This window comes from Rhipicephalus microplus, chromosome 9 (genome assembly GCF_043290135.1).
Source record: "Rhipicephalus microplus isolate Deutch F79 chromosome 9, USDA_Rmic, whole genome shotgun sequence".
In the NCBI taxonomy this organism is placed as follows: domain Eukaryota; kingdom Metazoa; phylum Arthropoda; class Arachnida; order Ixodida; family Ixodidae; genus Rhipicephalus; species Rhipicephalus microplus.
In genome coordinates, this window is record NC_134708.1 from 90,748,653 (window position 1) to 90,768,513 (window position 19,861).

Sequence of the window (19,861 nt, forward strand, 5' to 3'; positions counted from 1 at the left end):
ACAATACCACTGCGCTTCTTCTGGTATATGTGTATTGTTTTCCTCTGCAGGCGTGACTTACGGATTCGGGGAGTGTTTGATAGTCGTCGCAAGAAACGAATGACTCTGTTTTACGCAGGTAGGGCTGAATTATCCTATCTTTATAGGAATCAATTGACGGGACGGTGCTATTCACTAGTGCTTTCTAACTTGTGCGCAGTCATTTACTCTTTGATGTCAATGACTGATCACATCAATCAACTGTTTTAAAGACGCAGTTTATAACAGTTTAGGCAACATACCATTCCCACTCGCCTCTGTACTACTGTTTACATGATGTCACGACATACTTCAAAGATGACCTCCGTCTCTTTGAAGTACGCACTCAATTTCGTACCCGAGAACAATGTGACAAACTGGTGCGCAGCCACTCTCTGTAATGACAATTCTGCAACCATCCTAGGTTGCCGTAAATCTAAGAGCATATCAACCTACATGGTTTCTCTGTAGATCTAAAATGCTTGTTCACTTCAGTTATCTCTACAGCGCGTCGAGCGTCCAAGGAGTGGTGAGACTTTATCGACCGCTCCAAAAAGGACAAGTTGCGCGGTACGGGGCCTGGAAAGAGCCCTTATTGTATGTCTTTCTTTTGCATACAAAGCACTAGCTTGTTTTCAAGGAGTAATAAAATTATGCAATGGAACTTCAGGGGCCTTTTTCGGAATCTTGATTAACTCCAAGAGCTTTTTCACATACACACACCAAAACTGCTGTGTGTATAGGAAACACACTTGAAACCAACAAACACTAACTTTTTCCGACAATATGTCATATTCCGCAAAGACAACCAATATTTTCTCGCATCTTCTGGCGTAGTTGCTATCGTAATAGACAGAACCCTACCTTGTCAGGCTCTGCAGCTGCAAACGCCCCTGGAGGCAGTGGCTCTCCGAGCCGCCCTCTTCAACAAGCTCATGACCATTTGCTCACTTTACATACCCCTCCCATTACCAGTTAAACAAGCATGAATTTCAGTCATTGATTGATGAGTTGCTAGAGCCATACCTTGTCCTTGGTGATTTCAATGCAAACAGCAGCCTGTGGGGAGATCCTCACTCTGATGCCCAAGGCCGTATGATTGAGCAGTTTCTGTTGCCTGCTGGTGCATGTCTGCTCAATAAGAAGGAGCCAAAATTTTTAGCCTTGCTAACAAAACTTATTCATCAATAGATCTCAGTATTGTTTCACCCACCCTTATACCCTATTTTAACTGGGACGTTAAAAAAGACTCCTACAGCTGTGACCACTTCCCCATACTCTCAAGTACAACAACAGAAAATTAATCTCACCCATTTGCTCCCAAGTGGAAAATTGAAGCAGCAGACTGTGAGCAGTTTAGAACTCTAACAAGAGTCTTGTGGGATGAAGTGTCGCTTCTAGAAATTGATGCTGCTGTTCAGTTTTTTACCGCTTTTATTATTGACGCTGCTTCTAAATGTATTCCTCAGTCTAGTGGTACTGCTGCTAAACGTCTTGTGCCGTGGTGGAATGAAGATTGTCGGAAAGCTCGGGAAAAAAAACAAAGCGTGTGTTCTACTGCGCGACTCCCCCACTGCTGAAAATCTTATTAACTTTGAACAATTTAGGTCCCAAGATCAACGTATATGCCGACAGGCAAGAAGGGACAGCTGGCACAATTTTTTATCTGGCATTAACTCCTATACAGATGAGGTTAGGCCTGGAACAAGGAAAATAGAATACGAGTCCAAACAACACACTCTCTTCCTTTAGTAAACACTGTTGGCAACAGCATAGAAGATCAAGCAAACTTTCTGGGTGCACAATTTCAATGTATTTCCAGCTCTTCGCACTACTCTGACGCGTTTCAACGTCACTAAGCAACTATTGAAAACAAGAAATTAGATAAAAAATGCACCAAAAATGAGGTATTCAACGATCCATTCAACATGGCTGAGCTGCAAAGAGCACTATACTGCTGCAATTATTCTGCACCAGGTTCTGAGCGTGTAATGTACCAAATGCTGAAGACCTTGCCACATGGCACACAGAACACCCTACTCCACCTCTATAGCGCTGTATAGTCTTTCGCCAAGATTCCGTCTGCGTGGAAACAGGCCAATATAATCCTAATCTTGAAACCGAGAAAGGATCCTTCCAGTGTATCTAGGTACAGACCCCTCGCACTAACGAGTTGTATATATAAAGTCTTCGAAAAAATGATAAACTGTTGTTCATACCTGTCCTCGAAAAAAAAATTCCTAGACCGGAATCAGTGCGGATATTGAAAAGGCCGATCCAAAACCGACCATCTAATTCACATAGAGTCAGATAATCACGATGCGCTTGTCCACAGACAATTTTTGCTCTCATTATTCCTAGATACGGAAAGAGCTCATGACACCACGTAGTGGTTTGGAATACTTAGAGACCTGTCGCACTCCGGTATATGAGGTCGGATGTTAAATGTAAAAGAAAGTTATCTGACTAACCGCAGGTTCCGGGTTCGGGTTGGAAATGCCGTGTCACGATCATTCATGCAGCAAACTGAGGTACCACAAGGTGGTGCACTTAGCTGCACGCTTTTCATCATTAAAATCAACTCACTGCACCTTTGCATCCCACGCAATATGTTGTATTGCACATATGTGGACGACGTCCAAATAGGATTTAAAATCTTCCAAATTAGCGATTTTTGAATGGCAGGTCCAGCTTGAATTTAACAAGTTGGCTAAATAGGCAGATAATAACGGGTTAGGGATGAATCCTCAGAAGAGCACCTGTGTTCTGTTTTCGAGGAATGGAGGCCTCCACCTAAATCCTGAAATTGAGCTCCTTGAGCAACGAATACCTGTAGAGGCTAAGCATAGATTTCTAGGTTAAATATTGAATTGAAGCTCACATTTATAACGGACATCAAGTTCATAAAAAACAAGTGCCTCAAAACAATGAACATCCTCAAACTGCTGTCAGCAACATGGCGAAGGAAGTGCCTGATGAATAGCTATAAAGGCATTATACGCACACGCCTAGACTACGGAGCCATAGTCTATCAGTCTGCGACACCGAGCGCATTGAATATTCTGGATTTTGTCCTTAATCTTGGCATACGCCTTTCTAGGGGTGCTTTCCGCACTAGCCCTGGAGAAAGTCTCTATGTAGAGTCCAATGGCTGATCGTTCCACCTTCGGAAATCCTATATATCATTTTAGTATTATTTGAAAGTACACTCGGATAAGCAACGCCTCCACACCACAAATAATGATTTGTTTAGTTCTGTTCTTTTTGACCGCCATCTCTCGGTGAGATGACCCTTCTCAGTTCGCGTGAGAGGTCTAACTGAAGAAACTGGAGTACCGCCTTTTGAAAACTATCTAATGGCTCGCGCAGCATATCCGCCGCCGTGAGTGGCAGCTTATAGAGTGTGATTTATCCTTTGTTGAAGTAACCAAATACGCTTCTTTTGGACGTATATGTGCATAGTTTCTCGAATCGCAGCTGAAATACTCTTGTTATCAATATTTTACAGATCCATCAAAGTCTTGTATTGGTGTGTCCTATGCTACCGTTAGTCCATCCTTTCGTGATTCTGGTGCTCTGCACCCTAATTCAAGCATCATCACTGCAGAAGCCAATGGGATACTTATGGTTGTTAAGCAGATTCAGGAATCAAAATTACAACGCGCAGTTATATATACACGGATCCTTTCAGCGTCCTAAAAGCTTTAAAATTCATGCAAAAATATAAAGACCTTGCCTTGTTGTCGCTTTACAGACTTTTTGTGTACGATCGACACACTCAAATACCATGTAGTAGTGTGCTGAGTGCCAGGACACAGTGAGATCAGGGGGAATGTCTTGGCGGATCAACTTGCAGCATCTGCCCAAAACAACGCTGCTCCTAGTACATCCTTAGCTGTCCCTGCTCTTGACCTGAAGCTTTTCCTTCCACGGGAGCTCAGGGCGTGCTTGCTGCGGCTATCAGATAGACAAACAGAAAACAAATTACATGTAACAAACCTGAGATTTGGAAATGGACCACCAGTATCCCGATCACTCTGCACACAAGCGACGCTCACCGGATTACAAATAAGACACGCGCCAAGCGCATATGCATATTTGTTGAGTGCTTCTGGGGAAGCCATCTGTGAGAGATGTGGTGAACCGCTTACGGTTTTTCATATACTTGTTCAGTGCAATGAGCTAGATTTTCTAAGAAAAAACCACTTTTTACTACCTTACCATCAGCAATTCCACTACATTCAGTTATGTTCATCGGTAGAGATCATTGTTTTAAGCCTAAATTGCTGTTCATGTTTATAAAAAATATATGTAGCTTTCATTTCATATTCCGAGGTGATCCGTAGCACGACCTCTGTACAGAGGTCGAGGATGCTGTGGTTCCAATAAAGACAGCACCTGCCTCGCTGCCCTTGGGCTCAAGGGCGTGCATTCACGAGGAATTGGTGCTAATCTCATCCCCTCAATCTAGTTTTATCACTACGAAAACTGTATTTTACTTCCGCTACACACATTTCACGTCACTTCCATGACAATAAATCTTGTATGTTTCAACCAACTTCCACGTGAGGAATTATAGGCCTCTTTACAGCCACGAAACAGTATCATAGTGCATATCCTGTACGTATTGCTTCAAATCATGCATCATTGCCATTTTATCAACATTTTTCATGGCGTTATTTGGCCAAGTATGACCCCTTGCGCCATTAAAACCCATATATCATCATCATTTTGAGGTGCTTGTTAGAGATCTAGATGCTCTGATGCACGTGTCTTGAACTAAAAATTCAGCAAATATACCTTTAATGATAGCCCTGTCTATTTATATCAAAACACATGGGTAGATCCCTTAAACCCGCTAGCATATTATATTTCTCGAATTCGTTCCACTCGTGCTCACTCACGTAACCATCCACAAGGATCAATTTCTCTAGCACGTGCGGTAATTTCATTCAGCCATTCGCATTAGAGCATGCACTTTTATTCATGAAATTCTAAAAAGTAGCACATGAGTTTGAATACATGCTTTTGGGTCAAGATTTATAGACCGTTCATAAGCATGGATTTATGAAGTGGGTTCAAGAAAACTGGTATATAGAAGATCCTAAGCAATTAATAATGCAAAAGGAAATCACTGGAGCCGTAGTTGGTATCAGCGTTCGGAACGACAATGCTGATGACCCTGTGATCACTTATAAAGAGCCGGACTTCACAGCTGAACGCGCCGGGCACATTCAACATTTCCTGCGTTCAAAAGCGGCTGTTCGAAATCTGCAAGCTGTGAAGCAGCAGTGTCTTGTGGAAAATAGGACGGGAACATGGCAGCAACCCATTCACGTGTCATTTCTCCATGTCTGAGCAACTTTTCCCGAACAATCTGATAAATAGTTCCTGCAATGTCAACAGTTCATACCACTTCTATACTGGCCACGGAGCTGACCTTTACCTGACAATTTCACTATGGCGCTAATCTTGGTAGCTTCAAAGTTTCGACCATGGGAAAGGGCCGTACAACATCAGACGCTGAAGTCAGGCTTTCTCTGCTGATAAAAAAGCTGTACACATCTGCAATTCCCTCCGGCGAATGCTCACCATGTCTTCTTGAGAGATGCTGGGATCAGAACGTCTACACCGCCCCAAACTTTCTTGCGTATACAAAATGCAGGTACGACCAGGTAGCTGGGCGCTTTGTGCAAGTGCCTGTTCAGCTCAATTCTTTTTGCAGCTGAGTTAGAAAAACACTTTTTGATCTCCTAAAGGAAGCATTCTCATGTGTACAATATATCTTCATAGTTCTCGTACAAAACGAGGCAACATCACTGAGGTAGAAAAACACGCGTGACAGTTGGGACGCAGCATCGCTTTTATTGTAGTGTCTTACCCACATTTTATGCTTGAGCCACTCCTACACGCCCTTCATTGCCTTACCTGAGAAGAGCCGCGTTTCCTTGAGTTGCTGCTAAGTAGTGTTGGGTGTATGTTCTGAACATCTGGGATGTGGGACATGGTGGGCAAAGAAGGATGCAGGCTGGAAAGGTGACGACTTCGTCGAAGATCGAAGGGTAGTGGTTCCTTCGTTTATAGTCTTACACAGCACCTCCACAACTTTGTTTAGTTCGAAGTTGGGGCTTGCGCTTTGTTTAACAGATGGCTCGCATGGCGAGAGAGCAAAAGACAAAAGCTTGTTTGTTTGTTTGTCTTTCAAAATTGATACCACGCCCCCCTTTGATGTATTGGCCAAGAATGAGTAGTTGAAAATTTGACAGGTTATTCTAAAATGTTAGGAGATATGAAAAAGGTAAATAGCAATAACACGTGTCACAAAAAATTAAGACTATAAGTTATATTCTTTAGACCTCCTATAATGGACTGCCGTGAAGACGGGATCAGAACAATTTTGAAGTATTTAGTGAAGTTTTAGCACTTTCAATAACAAAATATATCTAAAGGCAAAACCTTAATGGTACCTCTTTGGTAGCTTGAATGAAATTACACATGACGTGCCTATGGCAGTATCCCAAACCTGATGCGCCAAAGCTTAACACAATTTCTTCTCCTGAGACTGAAGCTATTTTTCAAAGGTGACTAACAAAAAATCATGTTCTAACATGGAAATAATGGCCACTGGACAGAAATTAGTGTGCGATATTTTTTTATTCTCCGCGGAATTGACTGAGCGGTTCCGTCGTCGGACCAGCCCTGTGTACGTGCCAGTTTAAAGCTGCTAAGAGATATTCTTCCTCCTCCTAGTCCAGCGCAAAAGCCTCGTAACCATATATTCAAACAAAAAAGCAGATACGAGACAAATGCAAAAGTGCAATACGAGAATGAACAAGCGAAACGTCTATTGAAGTCACCTAAACAAACAAAAATAACGTCGAGCTTACGGGTTGTAGATCGACTTGATATTCTTGCCAGCGTCGCCATTCATAGCCGAGAAAGGTCAGGCGGGTTGTCGTAGGGTCTACGTCCATAAAGCGCCAAATCGGAAGACGTGTCGTTCGCGGAGTCCTTTGGACGTTGACGTCCAACTAAGTAGCTCTGGCAGTGTTGGACTCCCGAATTTTGTCGTCCGGCCAGACCAACACGTGCTCTCAGCTCCGGGTTATGGCACCGTCTGTTCACATGGCCTTTCCGTTTTTTTCTCTTTTTTTCGCACCATGGATTTACGTGCGGTAAGGCGTCTTCATTGAGATGTTACTGCCGGATGAGTGCTGCCGTGCTTCTGCCGCTGTAACGTCATTGTCGTCGTTGTTCTGTAGTTAGGTAATACATTATAAAAGGCTGGTAAAGAGAAGCCATGTTGAGAAGAAGCGAAATGAAAAGCAGAAAACTAGTAAAGAGTGAGACACGCAATTGTACAAATAAAACAACAAATGTACAGGCAGAGGGAGCTTTTTATCTATATTTGATGCTTGTGTGACTCTTCAGTGACACTAATTCTGAATATGTAGTTCGTTCAATTTCTATTTATATTCCTAAATATGTATGACATCGCTGAAAGGGTCGCAGCGATAAGCGCATGTCTGCGCGAAGTTGCTTGTGGGTCAAGCGGCTTTTACCTGAAATCGTTTCGAGAGTTCGTGAAATTGAGGAACTTGATAATAATAGTGAATATTACCATTATTATTAATACCACGGGTATTACTATTTTAAGTTATACAAACTGTTCAGTCTAGTCAATATCTTGACCTACATACGTGCACACTATTTTTCAGGCCGCAAAAACAAAGAAAGTTCCAAAATGATCAAAACCAAAGCCAACGTGAAATTGTTTGCTACCTTCATATATACTTGTCTAGGTCTGCAGACGTGTTTTTATGACTACATGTGTAAATTACAACAATGCCTAAACATTTAGTTGACTCAGGTTTTGAATATTGCAAGGTGAGGTCATATCAAGTGAAAGGAGTGGAGTTTCTTTCATGTAGAGGCCATTTTCACCTTGAGATTTTCAATCACGGAGGGCTTTATCGGGTTGCTGCAGTTTGACTTCACTCGCCGGCGAAACCGAAGCAAGAACGCCGCAGACAGCTCCTATGCTCTCCCCAGATGTTCAGAATGAAAGTGAATCTTAACAGAAGTCATTCACTGGCTTCGCTCGTAGTTGTACCGAAGGGTACAGCGGGCACTGCACAAACATATTACCTAATGCAGAAAAAAAATTGAGGGTCATGTATGATGCGAACAATAACGACGTACTGCTCACCTTCAAGTTAAGCTGTTCGGCTCATCGGTTTCCGTTTCCCTCGTGACTTTCATCGAGTTTGAATACTGCCAAACAATCACCACACAGTCAATTTTCAAAATCACAAAGCGGCAATAGTGGCTTCACAAGAAATACTCTAATTGCTTTTATGGCTAGAGCACCCGTATTGAATGATTAAAAAGTTAGTTTAGGCTTTCCTTAGCCGCCGCAACTTAAGTCTGTGGTCACGTTAGTTAGAATACCTGGTGCTACAAGAAGTTTTATTATAAAGGCCGGGCGCAAACTTCCTATTCCCACCATTGTTTGGGAAATGCAGATTCTTTTTTTCAAAATACATTGTTAATTTACCAAAACGACTGGAGTAGGTTCAAGCCTTATCCACTACTTTTTCACAATATTGTACATTCTTTTGTTTAATGTACCCTTGAATAAAAAGGCGCATATATATATATATATATATATATATATATATATAAAATAAGGGAGAGAATTGTATACCTAAGGGCTCGTATTTCCGTGTTTTAACACAATATTAATGAGATATAACAGACAGTAATGCCAAGGAATGTACAGGGGAAGTTATTAGAACCAATGGAATGTAAATAAGAAGAAAGAAAAAAGAAAAGTGGATGAAAAAATTACCAGCTGTGAGCAGGAAACGAACCTACGACCTTCGAATAACGCGTTCGATGCTCTAACCACTGAGCTATCACAGCGGCCGTCCCTCCATCCACTTTTTGGGGTTTATATGTGAATTTAGAAGTAGGAGTGACAGTCAGCGCCATCTATAAGCCAAACAACGAGTGTGAAAACACTCTTATTCGCATGTTTGGCGTCACGTAGCACGTGAACTTACTATGAGCGGGCAGCTGAATAATTGTCCCTTTTATACAACCTAAACAGACCAAGTCTGCCAGTACGAGACCCTCGTTCAATGAAATAAGGGAGAGAAGTCTATACCTAAGGGCTCGTATTTCCGTGTTTTAACACAATAATAATGAGATATAACAGACAGTAATGCCAAAGAATGTACAGGGGAAGTTATTAGAACCAATGGAATGTAAATCAGAAGAAAGAAGAAAGAAAAGTGGATGAAAAAATTACCAGCTGTGAGCAGGAATCGAACCTACGACCTTCGAATAACGCGTTCGATGCTCTAACCACTGAGCTATCACAGCGGCCGTCCCTCAGTCCACTTTTTGGGGTTTATATGTGAATTTAGAAGTAGGAGTGACAGTCAGCGCCATCTATAAGCCAAACAACGAGTGTGAAAACACTCTTATTCGCATGTTTGGCGTCACGTAGCACGTGAACTTATTATGAGCGGGCAGCTGATTAATTGTCCCTCTTATACAACCTAAACACACCAAGTCTGCCAGTATGAGACCCTCGTTCAATGAAATAAGGGAGAGAAGTGTATACCTAAGGGCTCGTATTTCCGTGTTTTAACACAATATTAATGAGATATAACAGACAGTAATGCCAAAGAATGTACAGGGGAAGTTATTAGAACCAATGGATTGTAAATAAGAAGAAACAAGAAAGAAAAGTGGATGAAAAAATTACCAGCTGCTCACAGCTGGTAATTTTTTCATCCACTTTTCATCCCTGGACGGCCCCGCCAAAACGTGGTATGAAAACCATGAGATCACACTGACCACCTGGGAATTTCTGAAGAACGAGTTGCTCAGGACCTTCACCAGCATCATGCGAAAAGAAAGGGCCCAGCTGCTGCTAGAGTTGAGGACCCAACAGCCCAATGAGACCCTAAACGTGTACGTCGAAGAAATGAAACGTCTTTTTAGGCGAGCGGACCAAGACATAACCGAAGACAAAAAGGTCGGATACCTAATGCGAGGGGTGAAGGAGTCGCTTTTCGCCGGTCTCATAAGGAACCCTTCTAAAACAGTCGCCGACTTTACTGAAGAAGCGCTCACCATAGAAAGGACCTTGGACGCCCGGACTCGGCAATACAACCGCCCGTTTCAGCTCAGCTCGCTCTACTAGGAACCGATTCGAGGTGTGCTAACCACCAACGATCTGCGGGAAGCTAATCGAGAAGTGGTTAATGAAGAACTACGCCGATTGCTACCTCCTACCCCCCAGCCCCCCCAAGAAGCATCTCTCTTGGACATAGTGCGTGATGAAGTTCAGCAGGCGCTTCGTTCTTCATCAGCGATGACTCGAACAGAGGCCGAAGCATTGACTTACGCCGCTGCAGTGAACACTAGGAAACCCCGACGAAACGAGCCCAGTCCTCGACGGTACGCTGCAGCCCCAAGTAGCCGTCCGCCCTTACCCGCCCACCCTACATACGAGAGACGCCCGATCCAAAGAAAATGCGACACCTGGAGAACTCCCGATGACCGTCCCCTATGCTTTCACTGCGGTGAGGCCGGCCACATTCTTCGACACTGCCCCTACAGGCGGATGGGACTGCATGGCTTCTCATCTCAGGCACCACGGCCACGCCCTGGACAACGACCTCCGGCAATCGAAGACTACTTGCTCCATACAGAGTACTTGTCCAGCCGTTCTCCATCACCGCCATCCCCACGCTTCACGTCACCGAACCGCAGCAACAACGAACGAAGAAGGTCCCCAAGCCCTCGTAGGGGAAACTAAAACCAGCAACCTTTGGAGGTGAGGTTGCTTCAAGAGGAAAAGCTGAAGACCCTCCACCGACGACCATATATGACGACAGCACATCATCTACGACGACGACAACGCACAACAACCCAAGCCGCGAGACGAAGCAAAACGAAGCAACAAGACGAAGCCGTGACCCGAACCCAAAATGAACGCGCACCTCCAGCCCACGTGCCACCGATTTAGAATTATCTATCGACGGCCACCCGGTAACTGCCTTGATTGACACAGGAGCTGACTACTCGGTCATCAGCGGGCCATTGACAGCACAACTGAAGAAGGTTAAGACGGCTTGGGACGGCCCGCAGATCCGCACAGCGGGAGGCCACCTCCTCACCCCATCGGGGTGATGTACTGAAAGGGTGACATTCGATGGTCACACATGCCTTGCCACTTTCTCGGTGCTCCCACAGTGCTCCCGTGACGTCATTGTCGGCATGGACTTCTTGACTCTACCTCACGCGGTTATTGACCTGGCGTCCAGATCCATCAAACTTTCCTCGGATGAAGCCATAAATTCATACTCGGCACCACATAATCGCGCAGCCCTCCGTGTGCTCGAGAATTACGTGAGCGTACCACCCCGATCAACGACCCTAATTCCCGTAACCACTGGTACTGCCGAAAATGCTCATGGCGTCGTCGAAGGTAACATACAGCTTTTGCTTGGCCGTGATATCGCAATCGCAAGAGGCATTGCGGACTTCCGGAATGGACAGGGCCCAGTGCTGCTAACAAATTTCAGCCAAGAACACCGTCACCTGGCCAAAGGCACGACCATTGCCTTTCTCGATGAAATCGCGGAAGTCAGTGACACCCTCGCCCTCTCGAATCCAGCGACCATCACCCCACAGACGCACAACTCGCAGCTGTCATTCGACATTAACCCTTCCTTGCCTCAATGCAAGCAGCAACTGTTCCAGAACCTCCTTCGACGTTATGACGACTGTTTCGCCACTTCTTCACAGGTCCGACACACTTCTCTGGCAAAGCATCGAATCATAACACAAGAAGACATCCGCCCTCTCCATCAAAGCCCTTATCGTGTGTCGGCACGTGAACGTCAGGCCATCCGAGAGCAAGTTGAGGAAATGTTACACGATGATGTAGTTCAGCCATCGAAAAGCCCATGGGCGGCACCAGTCGTCCTTGTCAAAAAGAAAGACGGAAGTCTTTGGTTTTGCGTCGATTACCGACGGTTGAATACTGTAACTAAGAAGGACGTGTACCCTGTACCAAGGATCGACGATACCCTAGATCGTCTTAGTGATGCAAGGTACTTCTCGTCCATTGATCTGAAGACAGGGTTTTGGCAAATTCAGGTTGATGAAAAAGACCGAGAAAAGACCGCCTTCATCACGCCGGATGGATTGTATGAGTTCAAAGTGATGCCATTTGGACTTTGTTCTGCTCCAGCAACCTTCCAGCGTCTAATGGACACAGTACTGGCAGGTCTCAAGTGGCAAATATGTCTCGTATACCTGGACGATGTGGTCATCTTCGCCTCCAACCTAAGCGACCACCTGAAAAGGCTCCGGACGGTACTGGACGCAATTAAGTCATCGGGGCTGACACTGAAGCAAGAAAAATGTCATTTTGCCTATGAAGAACTACAGTTCCTTGGCCATGTTATAAGCAAAGATGACGTAAGACCAGATCCCGAGAAGACAGCCGCTATCGCACAGTTTCCTCAACCGTAAGATAAGAGAGCAGTGCGCCGATTCTTAGGACTGTGCGCCTATTACCGAAGCTTCGTCAAGAACTTCTCACACATTGCTGCCCCTTTGACGCAGCTCACCAAGTCGGACACCCCTTTCGAATGGAAAGCTGAGCAACGTGAGGCATTCAAAGAACTTCAACAACGTTTACAGTCGCCGCCTGTGCTGGGTCACTTTGATGGAAATGCCGAAACAGAGATACATACAGACGCCAGCAGCATCGGCTTAGGTGCCGTTCTCGTTCAGAAGCACAAGGGCTGCGAGCGCGTCATCGCGTATGCAAGCCGCTCACTGTCGAAAGCGGAAGTGAACTATTCCACGTCTGAGAAGGAGTGTCTTGCGATAGTATGGGCCACCTCGAAATTCCGCCCATACTTATATGGCAGACCCTTCAAGGTCGTAACGGACCATCATGCGTTGTGCTGGTTGGCCAGTTTGAAAGACCCTTCTGGCCGCCTCGCTCGATGGAGCCTACGGCTTCAGGAGTTTGACGTGAAGGTAGTCCACACATCTGGTCGTAAGCACTCCGACGCAGACTGCCTCTCAAGAGCCCCTGTCGGCGCACCACCAAGCCATGAAGACGACGATGCCTTTCTTGGGCCTATCAGCAGCAGCACCTTTGCATTACAGCAGCGCTCAGACCCGATCGTACAACAGTTGATCAACTACATCGAAGGAAAGGCCTCCATACCGCCTGCACTGTTCAAGCGTGGGATATCCTCCTTCTATGTGCAAAACGGGGTGGTAGCTAAAAAGAACTTCGCACCGAATAAGGCAGCTTACCTTTTTGTCGTCCCAAGCAGCCTCAGAGAAGAAATTTTACAAGCGTTACATGACGAACCCACTGCAGGCCACCTCGGTTTTACACGCACACTCCACAGAATTCAAGAACGATACTACTGGCCCCGCCTCTCCTCAGATGTTGTGCGGTACGTCAAGAGTTGCCGCGAATGTCAGTGCCGGAAGAGGCCTCCAACAAAACCAGCTGGATTTCTCAAGCCAATTGAACCCCCGTCGAGACCATTCCAACAGATTGGTATGGACCTGCTGGGACCTTTCCCTACGTCAACATCCGGTAACAGGTGGATCATAGTGGCCACTGATTACCTAACCCGATACGCTGAAGCTAAGGCCTTCCCGAACGGCACAGCCATAGAAGTTGCCAAATTTTTTGTCGAATCAATTCTCCTCCGTCATGGCGCACCTGAGGTACTAATAACAGACAGGGGAACAGCGTTTACGGCTGATCTTACTCAGGCAATCTTACATTACAGTCATACAGATCACCGAAGAACAACTGCGTACCATCCGCAGACAAATGGTCTCACGGAACGCTTGAACAAGACAATTGCCGATATGCTCGCTATGTACGTGGACACAAAACACAAGACCTGGGACTTAATTCTGCCTTACGTGGTCTTCGCCTACAACACCGCGGTGCAGGAGACCACATAAATGACACCATTTAATCTCGGCCATGGGAGGGATGCCGTTACTACCCTGGACGCCATGCTGCCTAATGTCACCGATGAAAACAACCTAGACGTGGCCGCCTACCTTCAGCGCGCAGAAGAAGCCCGGCAGCTTGCTCGTCTGCGCATAAAAGACCAACAGCGAAACGACGCAAGACGCTACAACCTGCGGAGACGCGATTTAACATACAGGCGCGGTGACAAAGTCTGGGTTTGGACGCCCGTTCGCCACCGAGGATTAAGCGAAAAACTCATGCGCCGTTATTTCGGCCCATACAAAGTCATCCATCAAGTGGGTGAAGTGGACTATGAAGTGGTCCCTGATGGGGCTAGCTCATCCCAGCGACGCCGCGCACGACAAGAAGTGGTACACGTCGCCCGTTTGAAGCCCTATCATGCGCGCTAAAGGAGGCTCCCTGTTTGCATCTCTTGTTTTGTTTATGTGTGCGTTATTCATGCTTATTTGCCATTTACTTTCGCACAGGCTGTCCTTTTGTTTTAGTTTTATTTTAAACAAAGCATCGGGTTGATGCTTACGTTGAGGAGGAGAGCAATGCCGCAAGGCGTATTGCGGATATTGTTGCGCATGCCGATACCGCCAGCACGTAGCCTTATCGTGGTCCAGGATGCACCGCGACTCATCTGCGAAGATCATGGCCCGCACGTCGACCATTCGTTGATAACGAGATAGTGCCAGACGCTACGGCGACTGTAGCTCGGATGGTGAACGCGCCTTGCGTTCCAGTGGGACATTTCTGTTACCCGACGGCCGTCGAACGCGCCTTGCGTTCCAGTGGGACATTTCTGTTACCCGACGGCCGTCGAACGCGCCTTGCGTTCCAGTGGGACATTTCTGTTACCCGACAGCCGTCGAACCCGCTGTTCGCCTCCCGCTAAGCCGGTGTGTCTGTTTTCCTTTAGTGAACACAAGTCCGCCAAATAAACGGATCTCCTTCTATTTCTACTAACCTCCCGGTCTCCTGTCTTCGGGCTACCCTCACTTTTACGTGACAATATCAAAATCCCCTTTTACGTGAACTATCACTTTCACACACTATCTACTGCGATGTGGCGAGTAATGAGCAGTGAGCAGAGAATGTCAAATCAATGTCGAAATAAAAATATGAGAATGCATGAATGGTGATTACATCAAGTTTATCACATAAATAGCAGTTTGAAAACTATGGTAATATCTACAAACAAAAAATAAAGCTATCAAACCCATACAGCTAATAACGCGCACAAAACACAAGCGTATAGTAGAAAACCTTCGAATAAAACAAGATGCGTTACTAAGAATTTCATGGGGCACAAAGAGAATCGATAACATAAAGTCAAGAAATTCATTGCACCGAAAACGTGTACTGAAAATCTTCGTGTACAGTGATTATGAACAGACTGTGATGAAATTAGGACTTAGTTCTGCGCTGAAAGAAACGTCAGTTTGCCTGGATTTTAATTTATACCGGATAAGATTGCATTGAACTTGTGTATCAAATATTACTCGTGCAGTTCCCTATCATAGTGTGAAGAGAAACCTGATTTTAGTATAGTAGCAGTTAGTTTATTGATTGAGTGATCAGGAATGTTAACGTGCATAGACAAAGGTAGATTGGGTGAGCTTGTGGCATGTGACTTAGGTTATCAAAGTGCAGTCTAAAGGGCGTTTCGGCATGTCTGATGTATTGGAGTTTGCACACACAGCATTCAAGCATGTACACATTGTTGCTTGTGTCGCAGTCAAAATCCCCTTTAATTTTCCAATAAATGTTTGATGCTGTACTCTTAACCAAAGTTGTCTTCTTGATATGGTTGCATACTTTGCAACGGGGTTTGTTGCGTAGATGACAACCAGAAAAAGTGGCGAGGGTAATCTTTGATGATGTTAGTATGCCGCGTAAGTTCGTCGCCGAAACTCTAGGCCGAAACGTCGAAATAAACCACGTTGTGACCTCTCACGCAGGATCGACTGGACTATATATATATATATATATATATATATATATATATATATATATGTGTGTGTGTGTGTGTGTGTGTGTGTGTCTTTACTCGACCGTGTTAACTACATTCACATGAATGCCTAAAAAAGCCATTTTCCAGCTTCCTTTAAAACTGTGTACACCGTCGCATTTCCTGTACGAACCATAAACCCATTTATCACTTGTTTGTAAATTTTAATAGGGCCATTTAGTAGAATAAACAATCACGACTAAGTAGCCGAGAAAAGGAATATACAATTACCTAATGAAAATTTCATTTTTCTGTTAGCACGGTCTGTCACATAATAGTAAGTTTATTTGCCATGTTTGTGAGATACAGATGGGGGGGGGGGGATTGCAGTAAAAAAGCCGTCTCGGGACAGCTTGACTAGCCTACAATCCTAAGTATCCGGCACTGCTGCAATATTACATACAAACTCAATACATGCTATTAAAATACTTATATACTCTTGCACGTTTACATACCTATACAAACACAAAGCCAGACACTCGTGCATTTATGCATACAGGGGCATAAAATCCTTTAATATATTTCAACACACACTTGCCTCTTAAAAGGCAACAAAATCAAAAACGTGTCTGTATGGCACACGAATCGATGACGAAACCGCACGCATCCTTTTTAGATATTTGAAAGAGGCCGTAAGAAGTTCAAACTGCATCGATTGATAGCTATTTAGTAGTGTAGGTATTGTGTAGTGGAGCGTTTATTTTCCGTAGTTTGAAGGCGGTGTTGGTATTAACCCCTCCTCTAAGTGTCTGGTGCCGTAACGTGGAGCTTTTCTTAAAAGTTGGGCAAGATTACATAGGCTCTTTATGTTCCGATAGTCATCTTGTCTATATATGTGACTCAAACAATATTGGTACAGATTATGTGCAGGAATCACGCCCGAATTCTTAAAAAAAGTTATTGTCGATGCTGTGTAAGAAGCGTTGTATGCGTGTCGGAGATACTCTTTTTTTGTAACCGGAGAATACATTCTACATTAGTGTTTTATGTGTTACCCATACTATTTGACAAAAGCTTAAATGTGATTAAAAATTGAATCAAATAGTAAGAGTTTAACACATGTGGGAAGAATGAAGCGTCAGCTACATACCACCCCTGGGATTTTGCTTGCTTTACGTAGGACGTAATTACCATGATTATCCCAAGACATGTTGGTGGAAGAGATAACACCCAAACATTTGAACTTTTCGGTAATTTCAATACTTCGAGAATGTAACGAAATGTCTTGATGTGGAGTTATGCGCTTGTTCTTCTTCCTGGTTATGACTGTTTTTGTGCCGCCCAGATTTATTTTCATTAGATTTATTGCAGACCACTTCTCTAGATTTTTCATTGTAATGTTACATTGATTTATATGATCATCAATTACATTGCCAGTGAAAAATATGCTCATGTCATCCGCGTAAACAATGAACTTTGCCTCAGGGTAATATTGATAATATCGTTCTATAAATACTTAAAAGTAGAGGCGCAAAGCTACTTCCTTGTGGTACACCGCAATGGACAGATCTTACCTTAGAAGTAAAGGTGTTGATTTTCTCAATTTGGGTTCTGTTAGATAAGTAGGATTTGATTAGAAATAAAGTGGGTCCTTGAATAACGAAGTAGCCTATTCCTACTAGAATTTTATGGTCAACAAATCAAAAGCTTTTGAAAAGTCAATGAAAATACCAATGACTGTAGCCCTATTTTCTAACCCTGTCAATATATATTCTTTCTGTTGTGCTAGTGCCAATTCATCTGATTTATTCTTACGAAATCCAAACTGGTATTGTGTTAGCCGGTTATGTTTTACATTGAAAATTGCTATTCTAGAATGCAAAACGTTTTCGAATATCTTTGAAAAGATTGGCAAAACAAATAGCGGCCTCTAAATTTCCGGATTATTTCGATCTCCTTTTTTATACAGAATGGTTACTTTCGCCGACTGCATTATTTCAGAAAAAATTCCCGATTGCACACACATTAAAAATATGAGCGAGTATAGGAGCAATGATTTCAACTGCATCTTCAATTTGGTACACCTGAAAACCTTGAATGTCGCAACTAGTGCTATTTTTTATTCTTTATATCATTGAGACAACTTCGTGAGCCGTGTCTGGTTCAAGGAATATTGTATTCTGGCTATTACTGCAAGCGTATTTACTCGCCTGAGGAGGCTTAACTTGAGCGCGTGCAATATCTGTAAAAATATTAAATGCATTGGTCAGTTCAACACCTGATAACTCTTTACCATTGATTTACAAATGCTGTAAATCTTTGTGGCACTCATTGCGATTTAAAACTCTGTTTAGCCTCAACCATAAGGGACTGTAATTGCGGCTTTTAATGACCAATAGGGATGAGTATTACGTTGTGCTTGCATCACGTAAGTTTGTAGTCGGTTTGTTTCGGTATTTTTTGAGTATGGCGACGTCATCTGCTGATTGTGTGTAAAGAAAACGTTTCTGCAACTTGTCCCTGATTTTTATTTCCTCGTGTAGTTCAGACGTCACCCAAGCCTTCCTGATTTTTCTACTTTTCTAGGTGTTTTGGAAGAAACGTTTAGGTGATATATGACAGAGAGTATATCAATAAACCTATTGTAGGCTTCACTAGCATCGGTAATTTCAGTTATGACATCCCATTCAGCTTTCAGCAAGGAGTCAAAAAAGATCGTAAATATTTCTATGAAATTGCTTGGTAATACATTGCAGAGAAATGTTTTCCTTTTAACCTACGTATTTTAGCACACAAAAAATACTGGCAAGTGATCACTGACAGAACAAGATATGACACCAGATTAGATAGTGTACTGCGAGAAATTGGTGATTATAAATCCATGGTTGACTGACCTTCGAATGTTACCCTGGTAGGCATGTTTATAAAGTTGGTAAAACTGTTCGATAATAAAATCGTATTGAAAGATTCAGATTATTGACTACATATCAATATTGGAGTCTCCACTAGCTATTAGCGCTTTTGAATTATGCTGTTGAACGATATATGCAAGAAATTGCTCATAGAATTTTATAAACAATGGTATGTCACCAGTAGGGGGTTTATAGCTCACAGCAAACACATGCTTATCAGTCCATAGTGCCCATATTTTATAGTCAGGTGAAAGCACAGTGCAACAATCAAGGATCTGACCGTCAACGTCATCAGCAATTAGCAATGATACACCGCCTCCTTGAGAGTTTGACTTGTTTAAAGAGTAAGTAGTTAGAAAAAACTATTTATTCAGCCACTTTGCCGAGATGAATAATGAGGCTCGTAGTGAAAGCTGTAATTAGAGTCTTTATTTCATGCTTGAGTTACATAAAAGTGTAAGCACTTGTATATATATGAATTTCCTCTTTTTAATTTTCAGACACATTTTTATGCACTGAAACAATGGTTTTCATGGATCCAGACAGATCATGCGCCGTTTTCAAGGTCGAGTCACTAGTGGACTGTACGTGTTCATACTTTAAGCATTTATATAGTAATGCTATATTTCATTATTCTCTGAACTAAATGAAACTGTGTAGGCAACCAAACACAAGTACAAGATGACAGCAGGGTCTCCGACTGACAATTTATTTAAAACATGAAACTCCAACTGAGGGCACGAGTCTACACTCGTGCGCACAGGCAACCGCGACAGTTACACATACTAGTGAAGGTATTTTTCCGCCTTGAAAATTGAAGGCCTTGGTTTATGTAGAGAGGCAGGAGGTTCTCACGCATTTACCTGGACTGAACATCACGATCACAGCAATTCAATTATTTATGAATGTTAACAAGTCTTTCAGTTTTCG

General features: G+C 43.6%; 1 protein-coding gene across 2 annotated transcripts in view; it reads left to right on the forward strand.

Annotated features, from left to right (window-relative positions):
• The window catches only part of LOC142771394 (uncharacterized), a 40,135-nt gene that overhangs the window by 13,208 nt on the left and 7,066 nt on the right, over nt 1-19,861 (forward strand). The window contains exons 3-4 of one of the 2 annotated variants that reach the window (XM_075872870.1): nt 51-118; nt 19,432-19,515. In XM_075872870.1, the coding sequence (XP_075728985.1) occupies nt 51-118; nt 19,432-19,515 (152 nt within the window). The remainder of the gene's footprint in view (nt 1-50; nt 119-19,431; nt 19,516-19,861) is intronic. The other variant, XM_075872871.1, reaches the window with a different exon arrangement.